This window comes from Gobio gobio, assembly GCF_949357685.1.
Source record: "Gobio gobio genome assembly, chromosome: 4".
NCBI lineage: Eukaryota > Metazoa > Chordata > Actinopteri > Cypriniformes > Gobionidae > Gobio > Gobio gobio.
In genome coordinates, this window is record NC_137100.1 from 14618649 (window position 1) to 14642618 (window position 23970).

General features: G+C 38.1%; 1 protein-coding gene across 1 annotated transcript; it reads left to right on the forward strand.

The window, feature by feature from the left end:
- Positions 1–3487: 3487 nt before the first annotated feature.
- On the forward strand, positions 3488–23806 carry hoatz (HOATZ cilia and flagella associated protein; the record flags this gene model as incomplete). Its single annotated transcript, XM_079814759.1, has 6 exons — positions 3488–3689; positions 4393–4425; positions 4510–4583; positions 19579–19638; positions 22611–22666; positions 23740–23806. 6 exons carry the CDS (start codon positions 3488–3490, stop codon positions 23804–23806), a joined length of 492 nt encoding a protein of 163 aa, XP_079670885.1.
- Between the last annotated feature and the right edge of the window lie 164 nt (positions 23807–23970).

The window sequence follows — 23970 nt, forward strand, 5'->3', positions numbered from 1 at the left end:
TGATCTTTGTAATGATATACATCTGAAAATAAAGTTAAACATATCACACTTTGTTCTGATTTTTCTAATGATTAGATTAGATTTGACAGTATTGGTCATTTTTTTTTCTATAAATGTTGGTTCAATAACATTGGAATTTGTCAACTGATAACTATGAGTTCAGAAAAAAATCAGCAAAAAAAAAAAAAAAATTGTAATTATTATTTTAATTTGTAATATTAGAAAAAAAGGCATATACCTTGTCACCAACAAAGTGTTGTTGTTTTTTCTTACTGTTAAAAAAATTATTGTTGGTGAGGCATTGGACCAGTTTCCAGTTCTTTTCATGTTTCAAAAAGTTTAAGATTTTACATTGTCGAGACATAAAAAATACAAAACGAGCATTGAAGTTTTATACTGTTTAAATGGATAGTTTTACACAAAAGAAATTGTATGGAAACATGAAAGCTGTGCCTTGCGGTGTTGTGGATACTTTAAAAAAAAAAAATTTAATTACAGTTTAACAATTTCAAGCTCTTTTACAAGGAAACACTGCACTCTCATATTGATACACCTTAAATAGTAAAACAGTTTAGTCTAAAAAAGTAAGCATCTATGTAAATATTACAATGTTCCCATGTTTAAATAGTTTGCCCAAAACTGAAAAATTTGTAATTGACTCACCCACAGGTTGTTCCAAACTTGCATGTGTCTGTCTTCTGTTGAACACAAAGAAGATATTTAGAAGAATGTTGGTAACCAGACAGTTGACTGTAGCCATTGACTGTACATAGTATTTTTTCCCCCTACTATGCAAGTCAAAGGGTGCCGTCAACTGTCTGGTTACCAACATTCTTCTAAATATCTTCTTTGTGTTCAACACAGACACATGCAAGTTTGGAACAACCTGTGGGTGAGTAAATGACACATTTTTCAGTTTTGGAAAAACTATCCCTTTAGGAATTCTATAACATTTCGATACATTCTGATACAATGTATGTGCTTACAACTGAAATAAACTCATAAAGGAATAACTCCATTTCTGTCGTTTGTAAATAGACTTAAATCACTATAATAATTGTAGAAAGTACAGTGTGGTGACACTTTATTTTGCTAATAAATGTATTTCCAACTAGGAATCAGAAGAAGAAAAAAATATAGTAAAAACAGTAATTGTTGTTTCAGTTGCTGTGACAAGAATATTTTTATTAGCAAAATATGACACTCAATATTGCATGAACAAATGTACGTTGGCTAAACAAATTATCTTTAATGGGAAGAATTAAAAAATAATTATTGAGACAACTCAACAGTCTTACTGCATCAAGTTGCCTTACATTTTTACGTTTTCTCAACTATTTATTTTTTAAAAATGTACAGTAAAAAAAAGTTTTAGTGCCTGTATTTACACATAACTTGTAGGCCTATTTCATAACAATTTAATATAACAACCTATTTGTACTGCTAAAATATAATTTGTATCTATATAATATAGCCTTGATAATAGCACAGGCCACAAATAGGTTATGATATTTCAAAATGTGCTTTCTGTGAGTTATAAACGTAGGCTATAGACAGTGCATAGTGTTTCACTATCAAGATAATAAACATAACTGATTACAATAATAAGTAATTATTTAAGTAAAATATAATTAAACCCATCTGGGATTTCTCACTTGCAAAAACATGAAAGCTAACAATATTTTAATCTATAATTACGAGTATTGTCTTGTTGAGTATAATACAGATTTTCATTGCAAATTATTTGATTATTCATGGGGTGAAGTCAGCTTAAATGGGCTATCAGGTAAAATGGGCCAAATAAGGTTGTCATATCTCTTACATTTTTTACAGCCAATCACAATAACTGATCTTGCATTGCTGCTTCAACACTTGTTGACATGTAACAATAGTTTTGATTGGTCTGATTTTTGATTTAAATGGGCAGGGCAGTGTTACATGTGGCTTGAAAGCAATTATAAGCTTACCAACTAAGCAAAGGTTTATGAACAATGTTTTGACATGCAATTTCAAATATTGAAGTTTAATTTAAAAAAGAAACTTCGATTTTTGTGAAAAAGGACATTTTAGGTAGAAATGGCTGGTTAAGCTAAAATGGGCTGCATACACACACACACACACACACACACACACAGAGACACTTTTACAAAGAAGTTACACAGAAATTGAGGGTGAAAATGGGTTTGTATCCATACAAAATCGTAAGTCTTTTTTTATGCATTGCAGGCAGTATGGCAGGAGGACAAGCAAAGAAAGGAAACAGAGAGACAAGAAGAGAGAAGATAAATGGAATGAAAGACAGTAGCTAGGAAATGTTAAAGTGTTTTTGTTTTGTTTTTTGTTTTGTCACAATGTTCTAATCTTTAAATAAAAATGTTTGACAAATATTTGACTAGCATACACACATAAATGCACACAAAAGACGCCAATGCACAGAAACACACCTATACAACATCCTTTTTAATAGCATTAATAATGAAATATTTGTTCAACTTTCTATTTAATGAAATGTATTGTTGTTGCTATCGCACACTAAAGACAATAGTGTCAATTTTTTGTTAAAAATACAATTATTTCCGCCGAAATTACCTGTGTTGTTCTCTTTTTATATTGGCCCATTTTACCTGAATGTTGTGGCTCAAGGAGGTACCTGCTGATACTCTATCATAATTTTAAAACAATACTTTTTCACATTTAAAATATATATAGCCTATATATAGTCAAACCAAAAAAAAAATGCATCTTCAACATTTCTCACATTATCATAGTATATTCGCTATAGAAAATGGTAATAAAATATGACAAGAACTGTGATAAACAGTGTCAGTAATCAGTGGTCAGCTGTTAAATTTAAGTAGCCTATACACAACAAGATAATACCCAAGATAATCAACCATCACCAAGCAATGCTTAATTTTGTTCAGTCTGTGGTATAAAAGGACTCATTAGCAATTAAAGAAAAACATTTAACCAAAACATGGTCAGGTCAAAGTTTCTGAATAATTTTGGTCCCAAAATTATATCAACTTTAGTCCACTGTATGAAGAATTTTTGGGTAGGTCACTTTATTTTGCTATCCTCACTTAAATGAACTAAAGTGTCCTGGACCCACTAGTAAAAATGATATCTGTTGTCTGAATAATTTTTGGTTTGACTATTTAAGAGACCCATGTTAATTTATAAAAAAAAAATATCATTAGATCTCGTGCATAGCTTATTTGATGGTATTAAGTAACCAAAACATTGTCCATTTTAGCTGACTTCACCCTACATTTTATTTACAAAACATTATACATTACGTTCTACATTCTACAATTAAGTCATTTACATTAAAAATGGTATTCTCTTTATGCATATTTTGCAGCGTCGCCCTCTTCTTTCCTTATGAAATTCCCGCACTTCCGTTTACAAGTGAGCGTTTGGTCACCATGGCAACAATAACACATTCTCACTACCTATGGCTAGAACAGCAAGCTCGCTAACTATTATGACTGAAGAACTAGACGAAGAGGTTTTAGACAGTCTTGCAGGAATCGAACAACTTTACACGGTATTTGATGGAGCGTCACAAGAAGATGTGGCGTATGCGAAGGTTTTCTGGAACTCCCTTTCCCTTCAGCCTCCAATAGAGTCTCGTCTCGTTTCTGCTGACATCAGGCAGCGGTTAAAAGTTGCGAAGACTCCGCACAGTAAGTGAGACGTTCATTCAATGTAGGCTCTTTTAGTATGGCAAGCCGTTTGACTTTTGTTCATTCAGAGGATATGAATTCTTGATATCAACAATAACATTTTCACTAGTTAAAATGCTAATTCTTGTTATCAACAATTAAATTTTCACTAGTGAAATGTCACCATAGGCTGCCATTCAATTTCAATTCTTGATATCAACAATTCAATTCCTGATATCAACAATTAGCATTTCTGATATCAAGAATTTAATTGTTGTTATCAAAAATGCAATTCCTGATAGCCTATCAATATAATTTCAGATAGCCTATCTAAAATGGCTTTCTTACTTGTAGCCTATACAATCGCATTCATGATATCATATCAGAAATTAACATTGTCACTAGTGGTGATTGAATTGTTGATATAAAAAATGAAAAATGTCAAAAAGGCTTGGCATAATTTTAGACGTGCAAATTGTCTTAAAGTGCATTGCAAACTTGTATGAATGAGCTGGGAAACGCATAAACACCTTTAATGTTGTGCTAACAGCGCTTTTTCTAATTGCACCATTAGATGAAATGTTTATGGACTTAAAAGTAGCCTATATTTTGTTGTGTAAACGAATTGTAGTCTCTATTCTGCTCCAAATTTGTGGTGGCGCATGAAAATAATTAAAATAATATAAGATAAAGAAGAATGATTTTCTGTTATTTTATTTTTTAGCCACAAATGATGCAAAGCAAGCGTCATGGTCAAGTAAGTATAGTAAGCTATATTGATTGCATGAGTGTATTGTATTATTGTTAAATGTAATCTGTTTGGCCTGTTTGTTTTTCTTAGAGAGGGATGATGAAATCCAGCAGGATGTTTATTTGAAGCAAAAGCAAGAGGAGAGACAGAAGTACATGGAGATGGTGAGGTCTCACAGGCACTCCATGTTAACAAACCAGCTTCATTAAACTGTTTTGAGTAGCCTAACATTACTTAAGAAAAATGCTATTTTATTCTACTGAATTCTAACTTACGAACCTCTTTACCCTCAGCAAATATGTCAAAAAAAAATGTATGTGTGTATATATATATATATATATATATATATATATATATATATATATATATATATATATATATATATACAGTTGTGGTCAGAATTATTGACATCCCTTGTAAATAAGATCAAAGATGGCTGTAAAAAATAAATCTGCATCGTTTATCCTTTTGATCTTTAATTAAAACAAATTGCAAAAATCTAACCGTCATTGAAGTAAAAGAATTGAAAGTAGGGGGTAAATCACATTATGAAATAAATGTTTCATAAAACACGTTGGCCATAATTATTGGCACCCTTTTGTTAAATACTTTTTGCAATGTCCTTTTCCAAAGATAACCGCTCCGAGTCTTCTCCTATAATGCCTGATGAGTTTGGAGAACACCTGACAAGAGATCAGAGACCATTCCTCCATACAGAATCTCTCCAGATCATTCAGATTCCCAGCTCCATGTTGGTGTTCTTCTCTTCTGTTCAGCCCACTCATTTTCTAATCTATGGGGTTCAGGTCAGGGGACTGGAACGGTCATGGCAGAAGCTTCATTTTGTGCTCAGTGACACATTTTTGTGTTGATTTTGATGTTTGTTTTGGATCGTTGTCCTGATGGAAGATTCAACCACGGCCATTATAAGATTTCTAGCAGAGGCCATCAGGATTTGATTTTTTATCTGTTGGTATTTTCTAAAATCCATGATACCATGTCTCTTAACAAGATGCCCAAATTTAGAAAGACACATCATGGACATATTCCAGTATGACAATGTAAAGATTCATCAGACTAAAATTGTGAAACAATGGTTGGGAGGGAGCATGAATAATCATTTGCACACATGAATTGGCAGCTCTGAGTCCAGACCTTAAATTCATTCAGTCTTTTGGATGTGCTGGAGGATACTTTACAGAGTGCTTGACTCTTGTGTTGTCAGAACAAGATCTTGACCAACATTTTATGCAATTCTTGATGTAAATTAAAAGTTGTGATGTTATTTGGTCAAGATCTTGTATTTACAATGCAAGAGCCAAACACTCTGTAAAGTCTACTCCAGGGTCTTCCTATATGGTTGTTTAAGAAAATTTAAATCTACACACTCCATCAATTATGGTTAGAAGAACTGTTGCCAAACATATAACATGCTAGAAACATAATAATCACTGTAATAATGATGATTCAATTCATTAAATTCAAGACTCTTAAGCATTTGCCTATTTCAATTCAAACAGCAACACAGCTAAAAGTATTCCTAATATGTTGGATCTTTTATTTAAAGTATCCTACATTGACCTGTTTAGATTAGTGTTGCACGATATACCGGTACTAGAAAAGTATCGCGATACCCTGTTATTAAAAATGGTACGATATGAAATTTTATTAGTACCGGTACTTTAAGAATGACAGTACTCTAATAACAGCAGTATTTCTTAATTTGCATCGATGCGTGACAGCAGAGTCAGGAGAGTCAGCAGAGTGTGCAGAGCTCTGCTTCCACCGTTCACTAAACAATGAAGCAGAAGAGTTAAATATATATGCGCAGCGCATGACAAAGAAAGCAACAGAAATGCATGCATGAACTCTGACCTGAAGCCCGCAGCCGCACTTTCACTCAGACAGCATGCGATCACGATGTCAGTTTCTTGGATTATTGGGTTTGAATGGTCAAAAATATGTAGAAACGCACATCCTGACGAGTATTCAGGTAAACACAGTCGGATATGTCATTAGTAAACATATACAGAGCTGAGTGAGAAATCGGATGTGTTATGCTGCGTTCACACCGCAACAATACAATAATACATCATGGTCCTCCAGTGTTTCAGTCCAGATTAAGTGCCAAATCGTTAAACACAGCCACTGTTCTGAACTTGCCCCCGTTTATCACATCACTTACCCCGTTTAGTAGGCTCCTGATTGGTTAACGTTGTGCGAACAGACACCATAAGTTCAGATTTTTCAACTCGGCCGTCAGACACAAATTCGCTTCAAATGCGTGAATGCACAAAAAGCACCAAATAAAATCACTCGCGCAAGACGCTCAAGTCGCGTCTTTCGCATGAACTGGACGCGCAAATGAGGTGAAATTGCGTCCATCGCACCGCGTTAAACGCGACATAGAAACTGCACCACAGGACCTCCAGACTACATTGACTTAACATGGAAATCAACATGGAAATCACTTTATTCACGTTCAGTGTGAACGCAGCTTTAGAATGTATTGGGTCCGTGCAGCTCTTAAAGGGCCGGGCATAATATTCTGTGTGATTAATGTTAATCAAGCAACAATAAGGTTCATTAGTTAACTACATGGTAACACTTTAGAATAATGGCCCGTCATTAATAGGTAACTAGGCAGGAAGTAATGCAGGACTAATGAGTAGTACTACATTAACACCTCAGCTACTACTATTAACTAATATAGAAACAAGCTTAACTAATCAGCAAGTAATATCGAATTTAGGAGATAGTACCTTGTTAAGTAATCAATACTTACTGAAGGAGAACTAACTGACAAATTATAAAGAACATTATTGTTTGTGTATGAGACGTAATCAATCATCTTTTTTACACATTCATAAAATGCATCACTAGTTACTCAAGGGTTACCTACTATGCAGGAACTACTAGTGATCTGGACCATTATTTTAAAGTGAAAAAGATGGTTTTTCACTTTAAAATAATGGTCCAGATCACTAGTAGTCCTTGAAGAGTGACTAGGTAATTTTATGACCACATTGAGAGTAAAAAAAGACAATTTCTCACATCTCAGACACGTTAAGGTTGTGATTAGTAAATATGAATAATTCTTCATAATTTGTCATAGTTACCTATTAGTTCTTAGTGATGCCACACCCATTCAGTAATTATTGATTACCTAATAAGGAACTATCTTAGTCCTAAATTTGATATTACTAACTGATTAGTTAAGCTTGTTTCTATATTAGTTAATAGTAGTAGCTGAAGCGTTAATGTAGTACTACTCATTAGTACCTGCATAGTTACCTATTAATGACTGACTGTTATTCTAAAGTGTTACCGACTACATTAGTTAACATGAACTAATAATGAACTGCACTTATAAAGCATTATCTTTGTTAATGTTCATTTCAACATTTACTAATGCATTATTAAAATCTTGTTAACATTAGTTAATGCACTGTGAACTAACATGAACGAACCACGAATAGCTGTATTTTTATTAACTAACATTAACAAAGATTAACCAATGCTGAACAGAGGTGTTGTTCATGGTTAGTTCATGTTAACTAATGCATTAACTAATGTTAACTAATACTACCTTATTGTAAAGTGTTACCAGAAAATAGTAAACCGCCTTGTGCTTGACTGAATAACTTTAATATATTTATTAAGAATCAGTGTATAGTTAATTTATAGAGTGAAGACTATGCAGTTGTTTTATTTGCATTTTTTTTTACATTTGATTATTTCATTTTTTTCTTTAATGCTACTGTTAAATAGAACTGTAGCTGAAAATAAAGCACTTTTTTTGTCATATTGTTTGTAATGTACATTTTTGCTTACTTTTTAAAAACAAAGATCAAATAAAAAGAAATATCTAGGTATATTGTAATTATAAAATTACATTTAAAAAATATTAAAATACTCATGAAACTATTACTGTCATGAAATAAGATTTTGGTCATCCCAACCTGTTCAGAATAGTGAAAGGTTAGTGTTAACATGACTGATAATATTGTGATTGTTGCAGACATCTCTGTAAGGATGTTCACACTGGCATTGTTATTATTATTATTATATTATTATTTTTAAATAAAGAGGAGGGAATGGTCAAAAAACAGGGCAGGATTATGCTGGCCAAGTGAGTTTTTCATTTTTTTTACATACATGTAGTTTTTTTAGTTAAATACATTTATAAAACAATGAATAGTAAGTTCTGTCATATTATTCATTTTACTGTTTTTTGCCGTGGTATCGATTCAGTATCAGTATCGATTCAGGGCGGCAGTGGCTCAGTGGTTCATGTAGGTTGTCTACAAACTGGAAGGTTGGTGGTTCAATCCCCGGTTCCACCTCACCAAGTGTAGAGGTGTCCATGAGCAAGACACCTAACCCCAGCTGCTCCCGATGAGCTGGATGGCGCCTTGAATGGCTGACACCGCCGTCGGTGTATGAATGGGTGAATGTGGATGGCCATGGGTCTGTTGAAAGTGCTATATAAATGCAGTCCATTTACCATTAAGGTATTTTAGTCTGGTATCGTATCAAAGTCATAATTTTGGTATCGTGACAACACTAGTTTAGATATGCCTTCTCAAGCCCCTGTGAGAGCTGTGATGTTTATGGTCTGTTATAGTTTACATCATAAAAACTGTTTTAACAGGGATGTGTACACTTTTAATATCCTGTATGTGGCATACTTCAGTTTGTTGAAAATACACATGTAATTGTGTGTGGACTAGATGCAACAAGCTTGTGCTAGGAATTTGAATACACCCCTAATCCTAAATTTTGATGTGTACAGTAATGCATCCTTGCACCATTTACGCTGTTGAAGCACCTGTTATGTTGTGCTTCATATTACCAGGCGGTTATTATGCTGATTGATTGTGCACTTTCAGCATGCTTTCAAACAGAGGTATCCGATAAATTTGCAGATTTAATTTAAAGGTTTCCATCGCTGTCTGACTCGTGTAAAATTTCTCGCAGAGGAGTCAGTTGTAATGCTATCCAGCTGGCAGAATCCTTAAGAGCCTTCTTAGATGCTCTTAAGCCCTACATTTGTGCAGTGATGAATCTCTCTACATAGCTACTTTCTCTCCCAACACTGCACTAACCACATCTACTAATCGGATTAGCAGGAAATCATTGGTCTTGCAGATCAATTCATCTGCGTAAGAATAAGGAAGCATTGATTTGTCCCTTTTGTGGGGCACTGCTGGGACAAGGAACTTGTCGTTTTGCTTTACAGACTAAATAACTTTTTAAACTGTGGTCATATTATGTGGTTATGCAAAATTTCCATTTTCAATATTTATTCATAGGCGTAGATCATTACAATGACACAAAGCTGAAATTGAAGAGACATTTTCAGTTCTTCAATGGTAGTTAAAATTTACAAAAAGTGGTCCAATTAATTTTTGTTCTTATCTTATTTTTTCATTGAAAATTATATTATCAGTATAAAAAGTTGAATTGAAAAAAAAAAAAAAAACTAATTTTTAAATTTTTTGTATATTCCCCCTTAATGAAAGCATGACTCAAACTGCGTGGACCAACACAATCTCATGGCAATTCGTAAAAAATCATTTTTATGTTATAGCAAATTGGTGGCTAATTCATATGAATTCATAGAATCTCATACATTTTTGTATGATCTGCTTACGTGTCAGGGGAGAATAGATCTGCATGCTTACTTTTTGTCTAAAAATAAGTTTTCCTACGATTCACATTGTACAAATTTATATGAAATGTCCAACGTACAAAGTAGTTTTGTTCAACAAGATCAGGTTGGTATTAACTTCACAAGTTTGCTTAAAGTCCCCCAAGTCAATAATTGTATCCCTTAAAACAAATTTTTGATCACAAAAAATTATATATTTAAAAGTTTTTCTGTGTGAAAAAAGTTATTCATGCCTTAAAAAACCTTGAATGTAACTCTACACCCTTTCTTCATTTAGTATACACAGAACCATGAATATGCAAATTATCCCCGCCTCCACTCACTCACACCGGCTCAGAGATCCACTCTGTAAATTTTAACGTAGTAAACGCTAAACAATAGCAATTTGAAATACTGGTTTAATTCAATCATAAATGTTTGAACCAGAAACTGTTTCAAAAGAAGTGGAAGACTTTTAATTATACAGAATGGTAATGAGTTTTATGTATCGCTCTCTGCAACATCAGACACATAACGTTAATTAATAAGATTAGCCTTTTGCTTGACTACGTTATTAAACATTCCACGTTCCTACAGCCAGATTCTGTGTCCAGAGATCAGGTCGTCGGGGCCTCGCCTTCGACTGTCACCCGATCCACTATGCACCGGTCCCTTACGATCCCTCCTGCAGGTGGTGAGCAGACCCAAACGTACTGTGAGGGTCTGTTGGGAACATTTGGCTAAGCCCCCTGTCAGAGAGATCTTCCACTCCCACCTCAGGCGGAGCTTCGACCGGATCCCGATGGAGTCTGGAGATACTGAGTCCGAGTGGACCATGTTCTCCACCTCCATTGTCGATGCGGCCGCTCGGAGCTGTGGCCGTAAGGTCTCCGGTGCCTGTCGAGGCGGCAATCCCCGAACCCGGTGGTGGACACCGGAAGTAAGGGATGCCGTCAAGCTGAAGAAGGAGTCCTATCGGGCCTGGCTGGCTTGTGGGACTCCGGAGGCAGCTGACAGGTACCGGCAGGCCAAGCGGACTGCAGCCCGGGTAGTCGTGGAGGCAAAAAAATCGGGCCTGGGAGGAGTTCGGTGAAGCCATGGAGAAAGACTATCGGTTGGCCTTAAAGAGATTCTGGCAAACCGTTCGACGCCTCAGGAGGGGGAAGCAGTGCCCTACCAACACTGTTTACAGTGGAGATGGGCAGCTGTTGACATGTGTTCCATTGAGGAAGCAGTGGCTGAGGGCTCGGAGGTGGACTGGTCCATCACCCGGGCTGAAGTCATTGAGGTAGTTAAAAAGCTCCTCGGTGGCAAGGCACCAGGGGTGGATGAGATCCGCCCTGAGTACCTCAAGTCTCTGTATGTTGTGGGGCTGTCTTGGCTGACACACCTCTGCAACATTGCATGGCGATTGGGGACAGTACCTCTGGACTGGCAGACCGGGGTGGTGGTCCCTCTTTTCAAGAAGGGGGACCAGAGAGTGTGTTCCAACTACAGGGGGATCACACTTCTCAGCCTCCCCGGGAAAGTCTATGCCAGGGTACTGGAGAGGAGAATTCGGCTGATAGTGGAACATCCGATTCAGGAGGAACAGTGTGGTTTTAGTCCCGGTCATGGGACACTGGACCAGCTCTATACCCTTTCCAGGGTGCTGGAGGGTTCATGGGAGTTTGCCCAACCAGTCCACATGTGTTTTGTGGATTTGGAGAAGGCATTCGACTGTGTTGCTCGTGGCATCCTGTGGAGGGTGCTCTGGGAGTATGGGGTCCGGAGCCCCCTGCTTAGGGCTGTTCGGTCCCTGTACGACCAGAGCAGGAGCTTGGTTCGCATTGCCGGCAGTAAGTCGGACCTGTTCCCGGTGCATGTTGGACTCCGGCAGGGCTGCCCTTTGTCACCGGTTCTGTTCATAATTTTTATGGACGGAATTTCTAGCCGCAGCCAAGGACCAGAGAGTGTCCAGTTTGGGGACCATGCGATTTTGTCGCTGCTTTTTGCGGATGATGTTGTCCTGTTGGCCTCCTCAGTCCAGGGCCTTCAGCGTGCACTGGGACGGTTTGCAGCCGAGTGTGAAGCGGCTGGGATGAGAATCAGCACCTCCAAGTCCGAGGCCATGGTTCTCAGTCGGAAAAGGGTGGATTGCCCACTTCAGGTTGGTGGAGAGTTCCTGCCTCAAGTGGAGGAGTTCAGGTATCTTGGGATCTTGTTCACGAGTGAGGGAAGGATGGAACGGGAGATTGACAGATGGATCGGTGCAGCTTCTGCAGTAATGTGGTCGATGTACCAGTCTGTCGTGGTGAAGAAGGAGCTGAGCTGTAAGGCAAAGCTCTCGATTTACCGGTCAATATACGTTCCTACTCTCACCTATGGTCATGAGCTGTGGGTCATGACCGAAAGGACAAGATCCCGGATACAGGCGGCCGAAATGAGCTTTCTCCGTAGGGTGGATGGCAGTCCCTTAGAGATAGGGTGAGAAACTCGGTCACTCGGGAGGAGCTCAGAGTTGAGCCGTTGCTCCTCCACATCGAAAGGAGCCAGCTGAGGTGGCTCGGGTATCTATTTCGGATGCCTCCTGGACGCCTTCCCAGGGAGGAATTCCGGCCACGTCCCACCTGGAGGAGACCCCGGGGAAGACCTAGGACACGCTGGAGGGATTATGTCTCCCGGCTGGCCTGGGAACACCTCTGGGTTCCCCTGGAAGAGCTGGAGGAAGTGGCTAGGGAGAGGGAAGTCTGGGCGTCTCTGCTTAGACTGTTGCCTCCGCAACCCGGCCCCGGATAAGCGGAAGATGATGGATGGATGGATGGATGGATGGATGGATGGATGGATGGACGGACGTTATCAAACAACTAATAATGTGTTGCTAATGTTACGCAAACCATGTTCCCGCTCACCATCTCAGAGTCAGACAGCTACCTTCTAAAAATCAGTAACCTTAGAAACGCTTTGAACAACTTACGTCAGTGGAGTTTTTATTATTAAGATTTGTCTATGAATCTGGGCAATACTGTATTGTTCCACATCAACTGGTGAAAAAGCACCAAATAAAGAAGACAGAACTTAAAAGTTTTCGTATCCGGACCCCTCAGCATCGTCCTGGCTGAAGTTTGCATTGACAGAACCGGACCCCTCAACATCGTCCTGGCTGAAGGTGGCTGCATTGGCTAGTGTTAGTTAATTGATATGACTCATATGTCCCCATGGACCTGTACTCCTCAATACCATTTTAATGACCTTTGAAAGTTTTGCTAGAAACAACTCATTTTCATTTTCATAGATGGACATCAGGAAGTGTTAATGCAATGTCATGTGTCACTGCATGATTTTTAAAAAAAATTCTTTTGTGGTGCTGTTTACTCATCGATTCATTTAGACAAGTAGAATATGTTGTCTTGAAAACATCCAAAGACATAGAACTGCTTCTGCTCTAGGCTTCTTAGAAGTTATTTACTTAATAACAACCTACCTAATGGTCAGAATTTAGCAGTTAACAGAATTTAAGCGATACTTCAGGACTTTTTTTGTGCAAATTTCAACTTAACACTCATTTGAAACTGACATATGAAATTCATCTGAATATAAGTGATCTAATGGATGTGGCTTTTGTGGTTCGAGGTAAAAAAAAAAATGGGCACAAACTGCTGCAGTTAATGTGGCGCATTCAAACAACTTGACACATTTATATTTACCTCCTTTAAATGCATACTGCCCATTGTGCACAGTTTCCCTAAAGCCACTGGGGCTGGGGGTCCATTCTTCGTACCTCGCATACAGCTGAGATGATTTAACAGATCCCAGATCTTTTAATCGCGATAACTGATCTCTGGCTTATTTGGTTCTTCAAACGAATTTGCGTATTGGATTAAAATATCTGGATTAAGTTATGAGATTACTGCCCGTTCATGTGTTCCCTGAAGAGGGCAGATGTATCAATCCTCAAAACCACGATCAGCAATGCAGCGATTGGCTGGTGGCAAGACAGCAACGTAATGACAATTTTTTTTTTTTTAAAGCCGCCTGGCAAAAAAAACTTGACAAATAAACCATAATTTTATATTTATTTTTTTAAATAAAGAATTTCTGGACCTTTATAAGGAAACAGCCAAATGACCAAACCAACAGAAGTTATAATAGATTAAATGTGCACTGTTTTCCCAACAGGATTCATAATTATTTATATTCATGATTTTATAGCATTTGTACACCTTTTACAGTTATTTCAATGTGTAATTAGCACATTTAGTTTAATTAAATTTCACTGAACACTTGATAGGCAAAACCTGACCTCAAAAGAAAGGCCTCCTATTATCCACACAAAGCCATAACAAACTAATCTAAGTGGCAGTAAAGTCTTAGCAAATCGAAAAAGCAAGATGGAGTTAATAAAAAACTATTTTATTTTGCTACACAGAATCTTGACTCATTAAGTTAACTAGACAGGGGCCAAAACAGAACCGGACCCCTCAGCATCATCCTGGATGGAGGTGGCGTTGACAAAACCGGACCCCTCAGCATCATCCTGGATGGAGGTGGTATTGACAGAACCAGACCCCTCAGCATCATCCTGGATGGAGGTGGCATTGACAGAACCAGACCCCTCGGCATCATCCTGGATGGAGGTGGCATTGACAGAACCGGACCTCTCAGCATCCTCCTGGATGGAGGTGGCATTGACAGAACCGGACCCCTCAGCATCCTCCTGGATGGAGGTGGCGTTGACAGAACCGGACCCCTCAGCATCCTCCTGGATGGAGGTGGCGTTGACAGAACCGGACCCCTCAGCATCCTCCTGGATGGAGGTGGCGTTGACAGAACCGGACCCCTCAGCATCCTCCTGGATGGAGGTGGCGTTGACAGAACCGGACCCCTCAGCATCATCCTGGATGGAAGTGGCATTGACAGAACCGGACCCCTCAGCATCATCCTGGATGGAGGTGGCATTGACAGAACCGGACCCCTCAGCATCATCCTGGATGGAGGTAGAGTTGACAGAACCGGACCCCTCAGCATCATCCTGGATGGAGGTGGCATTGACAGAACCAGACCCCTCCGCATCATCCTGGATGGAGGTGGAGTTGACAGAACCGGACCCCTCAGCATCATCCTGGATGGAGGTGGAGTTGACAGAACCGGACCCCTCAGCATCATCCTGGATTGAGGTGGCATTGACAGAACCGGACCCCTCAGCATCATCCTGGATGGAGGTGGAGTTGACAGAACCGGACCCCTCAGCATCATCCTGGATGGAGGTGGCATTGACAGAACCGGACCCCTCAGCATCATCCTGGATTGAGGTGGCATTGACAGAACCGGACCCCTCAGCATCATCCTGGATGGAGGTGGAGTTGACAGAACCGGACCCCTCAGCATCATCCTGGATGGAGGTGGAGTTGACAGAACCGGATCCCTCAGCATCATCCTGGATGGAGGTGGAGTTGACAGAACCGGATCCCTCAGCATCATCCTGGATGGAGGTGGCATTGACAGAACCGGATCCCTCAGAATCATCTTGGCTGATGTTGGTGTCGATAGAACCGGATCCCTCAGTGTTGCCGTGGCTGAAAGTGCCTTTGCAGGTGAACAGAGTTAGAACTAGTTACAGACTTGATTAGTAGATTTATTAGCAAAAAAATTATAATAACTTTCTCTGACAATGTAAATAGGTAAACTGATGTCTTTAGTACAGGAACATGTTAGATTAAATACAGAAAAAAGGTACAAACCTTTTTCTTTAACACCACTCCAGGAGAAATCTAAGGATCCATCTTTAACTGCAGAGCTGAATACTAAAAAATACATTGACATAAAAAACAAGTAATCTCACTACAAGCAAAACATTTTTAAATAAACTTACCATGCCATGCCAATTGCTGATAAAGAACCAGCAAAACAGTAACTTTAATCAAACCCATTCTATAACACAAACTGAGCCACTAAGAAAGCCAATCTAACCAGGCAAACTAAAGTTTTAGTCTAAATCTAAACCAGGCAAACTTTTAAAGCCAAACAGAAAACTATTTGGATGGCCACCTGGATGACTCGTTAACTCATTATTGGGGCAAATCTACTAATTAACAGATTAATTAATGATTGATCAATGATTAATTAATCACTCTGCATACGAGCTGACGTTATGTCCCATAGAACAAAAGTTTTAATGTTTATCTCTTGTGACCTCCACTGAATGACGACCCAACAACAAAAACAGTTACCCCTGTTTTCACAGACATGGCTTAAAACTAGTCCCAGACTAAAATACATTTGAGCTGTTTTTAACTGAAAGAAACTTGCACTGGCATATCTTAAAATATGTTAGTGCCATTGTTTTGTCTCAAGTTGAACACCAGTAATATGTTTTCCTAAGGAACATTCATAATAGCTACTTAAATATCCTAATTAAATTTAGGCCTAATACTGTTTTATTCTAAACCCTATGTACGTAGATTAAGCCAGGATTAGGCCTTGGTTCAATTAGGAACTAGGGAACGTGGATGAATGGCACAACAATGAGCCTCAGGATCTCGTCACATATCTCTGTGCATTCAAAATGCCATCAATAAAATGCACCTGTTCGTTGTCCATAATATACGCCTGCCCATACCATAAGCCCACCACCACCATGGGCCACTCGATCCAAAATGTTGACATCAGCAAACCTCTCACCCACACGACGCTATACACGCTGTCTGCCATCTGCCCTGTACAGTGAAAACCGGGATTCATCCGTGAAGAGAACACCTCTCCAAAGTGCCAGACGCCATCAAATGTGAGCATTTGCCCTCTCAAGTCGGAACTGCAGTCAGGTCGACGAGCATGCAGATGAGCATCCCTGAGACAGTTTGTGCAGAAATTCTTTGGTTATGCAAACCGATTGTTACAGCAGCTGTCCGGGTGGCTGGTCTCAGATGATCTTGGAGGTGAAGATGTGAATGTTGAAGTCCTAGGTTGGTGTGGTTACACATGGTCTGCGGTTGTGAGGCCGGTTGGATATACTGCCAAATTCTCTGAAACGCCTTTGGAGACGGCTCTACCATAAGTTCCATAAGAAGGGAACATTAAATTCACGGGAAGCAGCTCTGGTGGACATTCCTGCAGTCAGCATGCCAATTGCACGCTCCCGCCACACCTGTGAGGTAGATGGATTATCTCGGCACAATTGTGAACAATATTTGTGAGAAATAGGCTTTTTGTGTACATAGAAAATGTCTTAGATCTTTAAGTTTAGCTCATGAAAAATGGGGGCAAAAACAAAAGTGTTGTGTTTATAATTTTGTTCAGTGTAAATATTTTTGATATATATGTTAGTTGAAGCATGGTTGCTACACTGTATGAGAGGAAAGTTGGTGTATCAGATAACATTTTTTCTGACTTAATGTATTTTTGTACGTATCTTTTAATGCACTGCAATACGATAGTGAGGAACTGCAATTTGTTTCTGTGTATGTAAATACTCAGAGGAATGACAATAAAAATTCAACTATGAACTAAGCTAAATCTATATAGTTCATCATAACATCGTAATATGCATCATATACATAATTCACCCGCTATATTGCTAAATGTACCCGATTTTTCATATTAACAGAAAAATATACTGGGATAATCTGGATTCTCTTGAGACTCCCATGCTTCGCAGCATAGTAATGATATGCTAAAACCTGCCCGCACATTGATGTGATTGGTTACAAGGTAGTTTGTGATGTAAGAGGCACCATCGATTTCAAACTCTTTTTTTTCCACTGCCGTTTTAAGGAGAAAATACTCAGTGATGGTGTTGACTTATGAATTTGCACATGTTTTGTCTTAAAGGGTTAGTTCACCCAAAAATGAAAATTCTGTCATTAATTACTTACCCTCATGTCGTTCGACACCCGTAAGACCTCCGTTCATCTTCAGAACAGAAATTAAGATATTTTAGTTGAAATCTTATGGCTCTGAAAGGCCTCCACGAGAATAGTTTTTGTGCGCAAAAAAACCCTAAATAACGACTTATATAGTGATGACGATTTCAAAACACGGCATCATGAAGCTTCGAAGCGTTATGAATCAGTGAGTCGAATCATGATTCGGATCGCGTGTCAAACCGCCAAACTGCTGAATTTTGGCGATCCAAACTGCTGAATCGACTCATTGATTCATAACGCTTCGAAGCTTCATGATGCCGTGTTTTGAAATCGTCATCACTATATAAGTCGTTATTTAGGGGTTTTTTGCGCACAAAAACTATTCTCGTCACTCCATAAAGTTATTGTAGAACCACTGTAGTGAGATGGACTTTGTAACAACGTCTTTAGTACCTTTTAAGGGTCTTGAGAGTGTACCGTGCATTGTGCCAATGGAGGCCTTTCAGAGCCATCAGATTTCAACTAAAATATCTTCATTTGTGTTCCGAAGATGAACGAAGGTCTTACGGGTGTCGAACGACATGAGGGTAAGTAATTAATGACAGAATGTTAATTTTTGGGTGAACTAACCCTTTAAAGCATATTGAAAACACCACATAAACACATAAACAGCATTAAAAACTAGATTTTCACCACAGGGGGTATTTAAAACCTGATGATCATGTTTTCCAGCATGATCTTAAGCTTCAATGTAAAGTCGGAGTAAGTAATTACTTGTGACCGTCTATAATAGAATCATTTTTACCATCTCTACCATGTGTCTTTATAAATTGGTGTTTAATGTGTTCTTCACAATTTGGTCAGTCATTCATCTCCTTACATCTGAAGATAGCATGTAGAACAGTTCAGTGGGCAGTGCCCTCTCTATAATGTCTGCATTCACGCTGTGAGTAATCAACCTGGAAACTCCAAGATGGATGGCCCTCTGGAGGACAGATCCATTTTATGAGATTACTCTTAGCTAATTAACCTCATTCCCATCCCTCATCAGAGGGTTATACATTGGAGGTTTTAATAAAATCTGGCTTCGCACTGTCAAAGAAGCATTTGAGGCTGAATTCAAAAATTCTTCAAAGTAATTTATGTAGATATATACATTAACACTTCAATCATTATGCTGATTGTAGTGTTTACTTTAACGTGGAAAATTTTCCACGAAAGTTTTAGCCGATTGCAATATGACAGATGCTTACATTGGTTGATAATAATCAACAAAGACATTACATTACATTACTATAACTGATTAACCTGCCATAAAGTGACATTGGCTTGACAAATTACAGTGTACAAGCATATAATGGATTTAATGAAATGACATTAAGTGCAGCCAGAAACTATGGGCGTTAAATCAAAATTATGAGGCTTGTTTAGTAAGTGCAGCTGTCAGCTTGAATATACTTCAGCAGTGCTGTTATACTCAACAAAATCATATGTATCACGATGGACCATCTTTTACGGATGGGCATCAATGTAGGTGTTGATCAATAACTGTTATGCAGTGTACACTGGAATATTCTTCTGCCATCAAGACAAATTCCCTGTGTGTAAACATACTTGGCAATAAATCTTATTCTGATTCTGATTCATATTTCGTATTTGTGTTAGGCCAAGAGACGAGACCAGATTATTGCCCTTCTGAAAAACCAGAGGGATGAACGAATTAAGGTAAGAATAATAAAGTACTTGGCCCCATTAGATTAAAACATCCGCTCAGGTCTCTCGGTTCAGTTTGGATCAGCCTTAACCTCATCTCGGGTCTTCTGCTAACACAGCCATTGCATATTTGGATGCTGCAGGACAGGGTTCCTCAGACAGCCAAGTGTTTTATTTCTCTCCCATTCATTAGAGTGCTCTCTCTCCCTTCCTCAGCACTTTTTCCCTAGAGCCTCAGCATTTCTTAGGGCATCCTCCCCTATAGAGGAGGAGAGTAAAGGAGGGGGTGGGCTTCCTCAAGACTTTGATGTCTCTCTGGGGAGCAGCCTGATGATTATGGGGTAGTGGTGCTTTATCCAGCTCCTGCTGAGTACCTTACACACCCAGTTTGCTAAAACAAGTTGAACTGAAGTCAGTTGTTTTTAGAAAGGCCATAGCGTATACTATATGTATGTATGTATGTATGTATGTATGTATGTATGTACAGGGATTGAACAAAATGAAACTGAAACACTGGCCAATAGTTTCGGAGGTTTTACGCCTATATATGTGTATCATAAATAATATGCGTATCATATTCCACACAACATAACGGGAGACATATCAAAGTTCAAAAGAGTTCAAATTGTTGGTGCGCATCTCGCTGGCTAATCTGTGACCAGGACAGCAAGTCTTTGTGGTGTATCAAGAGCTACACATAGAAGACAAACCACATCCAACAGGAGTAACTGTCGACACAAGAAGAAGCTGTCTGAAAAGGATGTCTGAGAACTAACCTGGATTGTATCCCAAAAAAAAAACATTAAACCACAGCTGCCCAACTCACTGCAGAATTAAATGTGCACCTCGATTCTCCTGTTTCCACCAAAACTGTTTGTTGGGAGCTCAACAGAGTCAATATTCATGGTCAGGCTGCTATAGACAAACCTTTGGTCACTTGTGCCAATGCCAAATGTCGGTTTCAATGGTGCCAACAGTGAAAATCTTGGGCTGTGGACAATGTGAAACATGTATTGTTCTCTGATGTGTCCATCTTTAGTGTCTTTCCCACATCCGTGGGAGTTGTGGAGAAGCCCCAAAGAGGCTTAACACTGTTGCGTGCCCAGAGTGAAGCACAGGGGTGGATCAGTGATGGTTTGGGATGCAATATCAATGCATGCCCTACTGTGCTTGATGGTCACTGCCAAGGATTACCGAACCATTCTGGAGGACCATGTGCACCTAACATTGTACCCTGAAGAGGGTGTCGTGTATCAGCAAAATGCACCAATACAAATAGCAGGACATGTGACAGAATAGTTTGATGAACATGAATGTGAAATTGAACATCTCCCATGGTCTGCACAGTCACCAGATCTAAGGGCCAGATTTACCCTCTTTTGGCGTTAAAAAACTACTGTCAGGATTTACTAAAGTAATGCAGAGAAAAATTAGCCCTAAAAGCCATGGATTGAGTTATTTTTTCAGCTGACCTTATTGCATATACATTTGTTGGAGTTTCCCTTTCAGACACAAAATTTATGGAAGGGAAATGAATCATGCAAGGTGATTTACTAAGGTTTGCACTCAACAATTTACTGGTATTTGGCCCATTATTTACTGGCCAAAAAAAGGCCGGGAAAAAATCTGTCTGCGTCTGTGTTTTTTAATTTGCGTGTCGTCAATAGTGCTGATTTTTTTTTGTACAATTTGGCTCTCACGCTAATTTGCCATGTTTAGTAAATCTGGCTCGAAATATTTTGGAGCTACAATTTGGTGTATTTTAGAGGAGCAAGTCAGAAAACTTTTTCCTCCACCAGCATCACAGTGACCTGGCCACTGTTCTAAAAAAAGAATGGCTCAAAATTACTCTGGTCACTGTGAAGGATATGTATCTGTCATTCCCAAGACGAATTGATGCTGTTGGATGCAAAAGGAGGCACTCTGCAATACTAATAAATGATTGTGGTCTAAAACTAGGTGTTTTTCAGTTTCATTGTCCAACCCCTGTATGTATTAACTTTTAAACTTGAAAACTGTACATTAAACAGCTAAAACTGAGATGGATAAGATCACATCCCAGCCCCCAAAAGAGTAAACATTAACACTTTAGTATGGGGAACACATATTCACTATTAACTACAACTTTTACCTCAATAAACGGCTAGTTCACTGCTTATTAATAGTTAGTAAGATGTAAAATTTAGGTATTGGGTAGGATTAAGGGATGTAGAATAAGGTCATGCAGAATAAGGCATCAATATGTGCTTTATAAGTACTAATAAACAGCCAATATCCCAGTAATATCAAATCAATCAAAAGTGAAAAAGACATCTGTCATGTTAAAAAGATTTTTTTAATAAGATTTTATTAATCCAATTTTTTTTTTTTTTTTTTTTTTTTCATTGGTTTTAATTTGTAATAATATTTTTAAATTTGGTTGTACTTTATTTTACATTCCGGTTCACTGTGTACATACTATGTACTTATTACAATAACTGTGTAATAACTAGGTACTAACCCTGAACCTACCCCTAAACGTAACCATAACCCGATTACCAGTACTTTCTTAGGTAACTACAAAATGCACGTACTGTAAAATAAAGTGCAACCTTAAATTTTCATAATTTTTGATCAAACAAACTTTGATGTCATGGGGACAAAATTTTCTCCATGACAAAATCATACTAAATTATGTTATGTTATGTTATATATGTGTGTGTGTGTGTGTGTGTGTGTGTGTGTGTGTGTGTGTGTGTGTGTGTGTGTGTGTGTGTGTGTGTGTGTGTGTGTGTGTGTGTGTGTGTGTGTGTGTGTGTGTGTGTGTGTGTGTGTGTGTGTGTGTGTGTGTATACATATATTTTTATATATAAAACACAGAATGCTTTCTGTAAGGATCTATAGAAATTCATCATAAAACTCAAAAAAACATTTAAAAAAAAATGTTTATTGGTCCTTGTTTTTAATTGCATGCAGCATTAATACATTTGCTGTATATTCAACAGAAGGAGATGATTTCCTACCAACACAAACCAAGAAAAGGTGGCCCAGTAGAAAAAAGGTACCTCTACAAAATGTTATTTCTTTTCTCTGTCAGAGATAATTGTGATTTCATCTAGCAACTAATTTTTCACTGTATCTTTCACTGCATCTTAGTGATACAAGCGCAATACATTTTATAATTAAAGGTGATTGTGCAGTGCAATGTATTACTGTATTTAATAAAGTAATAGTAATTGTGTGCTTTATAGTAATTTACTGCTGCGGACAGCACACGAGGAGCCGTTTTGCTGCTGATGCTGTTACTGTAAATCACATCCAATTATAAAAGGGAAAATCACATAGGCCCTCACCCAAAAGTATTATTTAAACATGTAAACTGGTAAAGGGGGGAATTGTATGTCAGCTTATAAGAGAGAGGAAAATGACAGTTTCTAATGTTTTCATTATTATATGGCTTCCTAGCCTACTAAAATTGATCTCCAGATCCAGTGATGAAGGGTTATTGGAAAACCAACTTAAGCTTATATTGAGGCTTAGTTATTGATCTGAAATCTGTCTGATCTTTTCTGCTCTGCTCTGCTCTGCTCTGCTCTGCTCTGCTCTGTACAGACATCTCAAAGCGACATTGATTACCTGTCCTATTATCCAAAACAATTTCCTTTCTGATAAATGCATCATTGCAAAATCCTTTCCTTAATGTCATGTAGGAAGACTTTCATTAGCTTGTGTGGCAGATTGGTTTCGAGCAACATTAAGTTAAATGTGCAAGCATGACACATATTATGATAATGCTTTGATGAACTTGTTTGCTGCATCTAAATATAGCCTAATGCAAAAAAGAAAATACATTATTTTGTATTAAATAATATCAAATAATGTTTCATATAGGACTATGGTATGTTACAGTGTAATTATACATTTAATTACAGAGTAATATTAATGAACAATATGTACTATAGGGTTTGGTTTAGGGTTAGTTTAATTAGGGTGAATTATGCATCATTTACTGTTATTACTAATAGTAAGTGCATGTAACAACAAGGACACTGTAAAATAAAATGTTACCAAACCAATTTCAATTTTGAAAACCTTGAAATCATTTATGTGTTTTTTTTTTGTTTGTTTTATTAGATTGGCTCCAAAGACAATTTCATCAACTGTGGAAGAGGACCAGAAAGAAGTTCAGAAGCTTCAGTAAACATTTTGATAAAATGAAAGACTAGTCCATGAAAAACATAATGTATTTTTTACCATATACAAATGTTCAAGAAGTTTACTAAAAATGCACCTAGAGCATAGGCTATGAGTATCATATAAAAAGATGTTTAACACTTTATATAGTAGACCAATATGAAGATCATT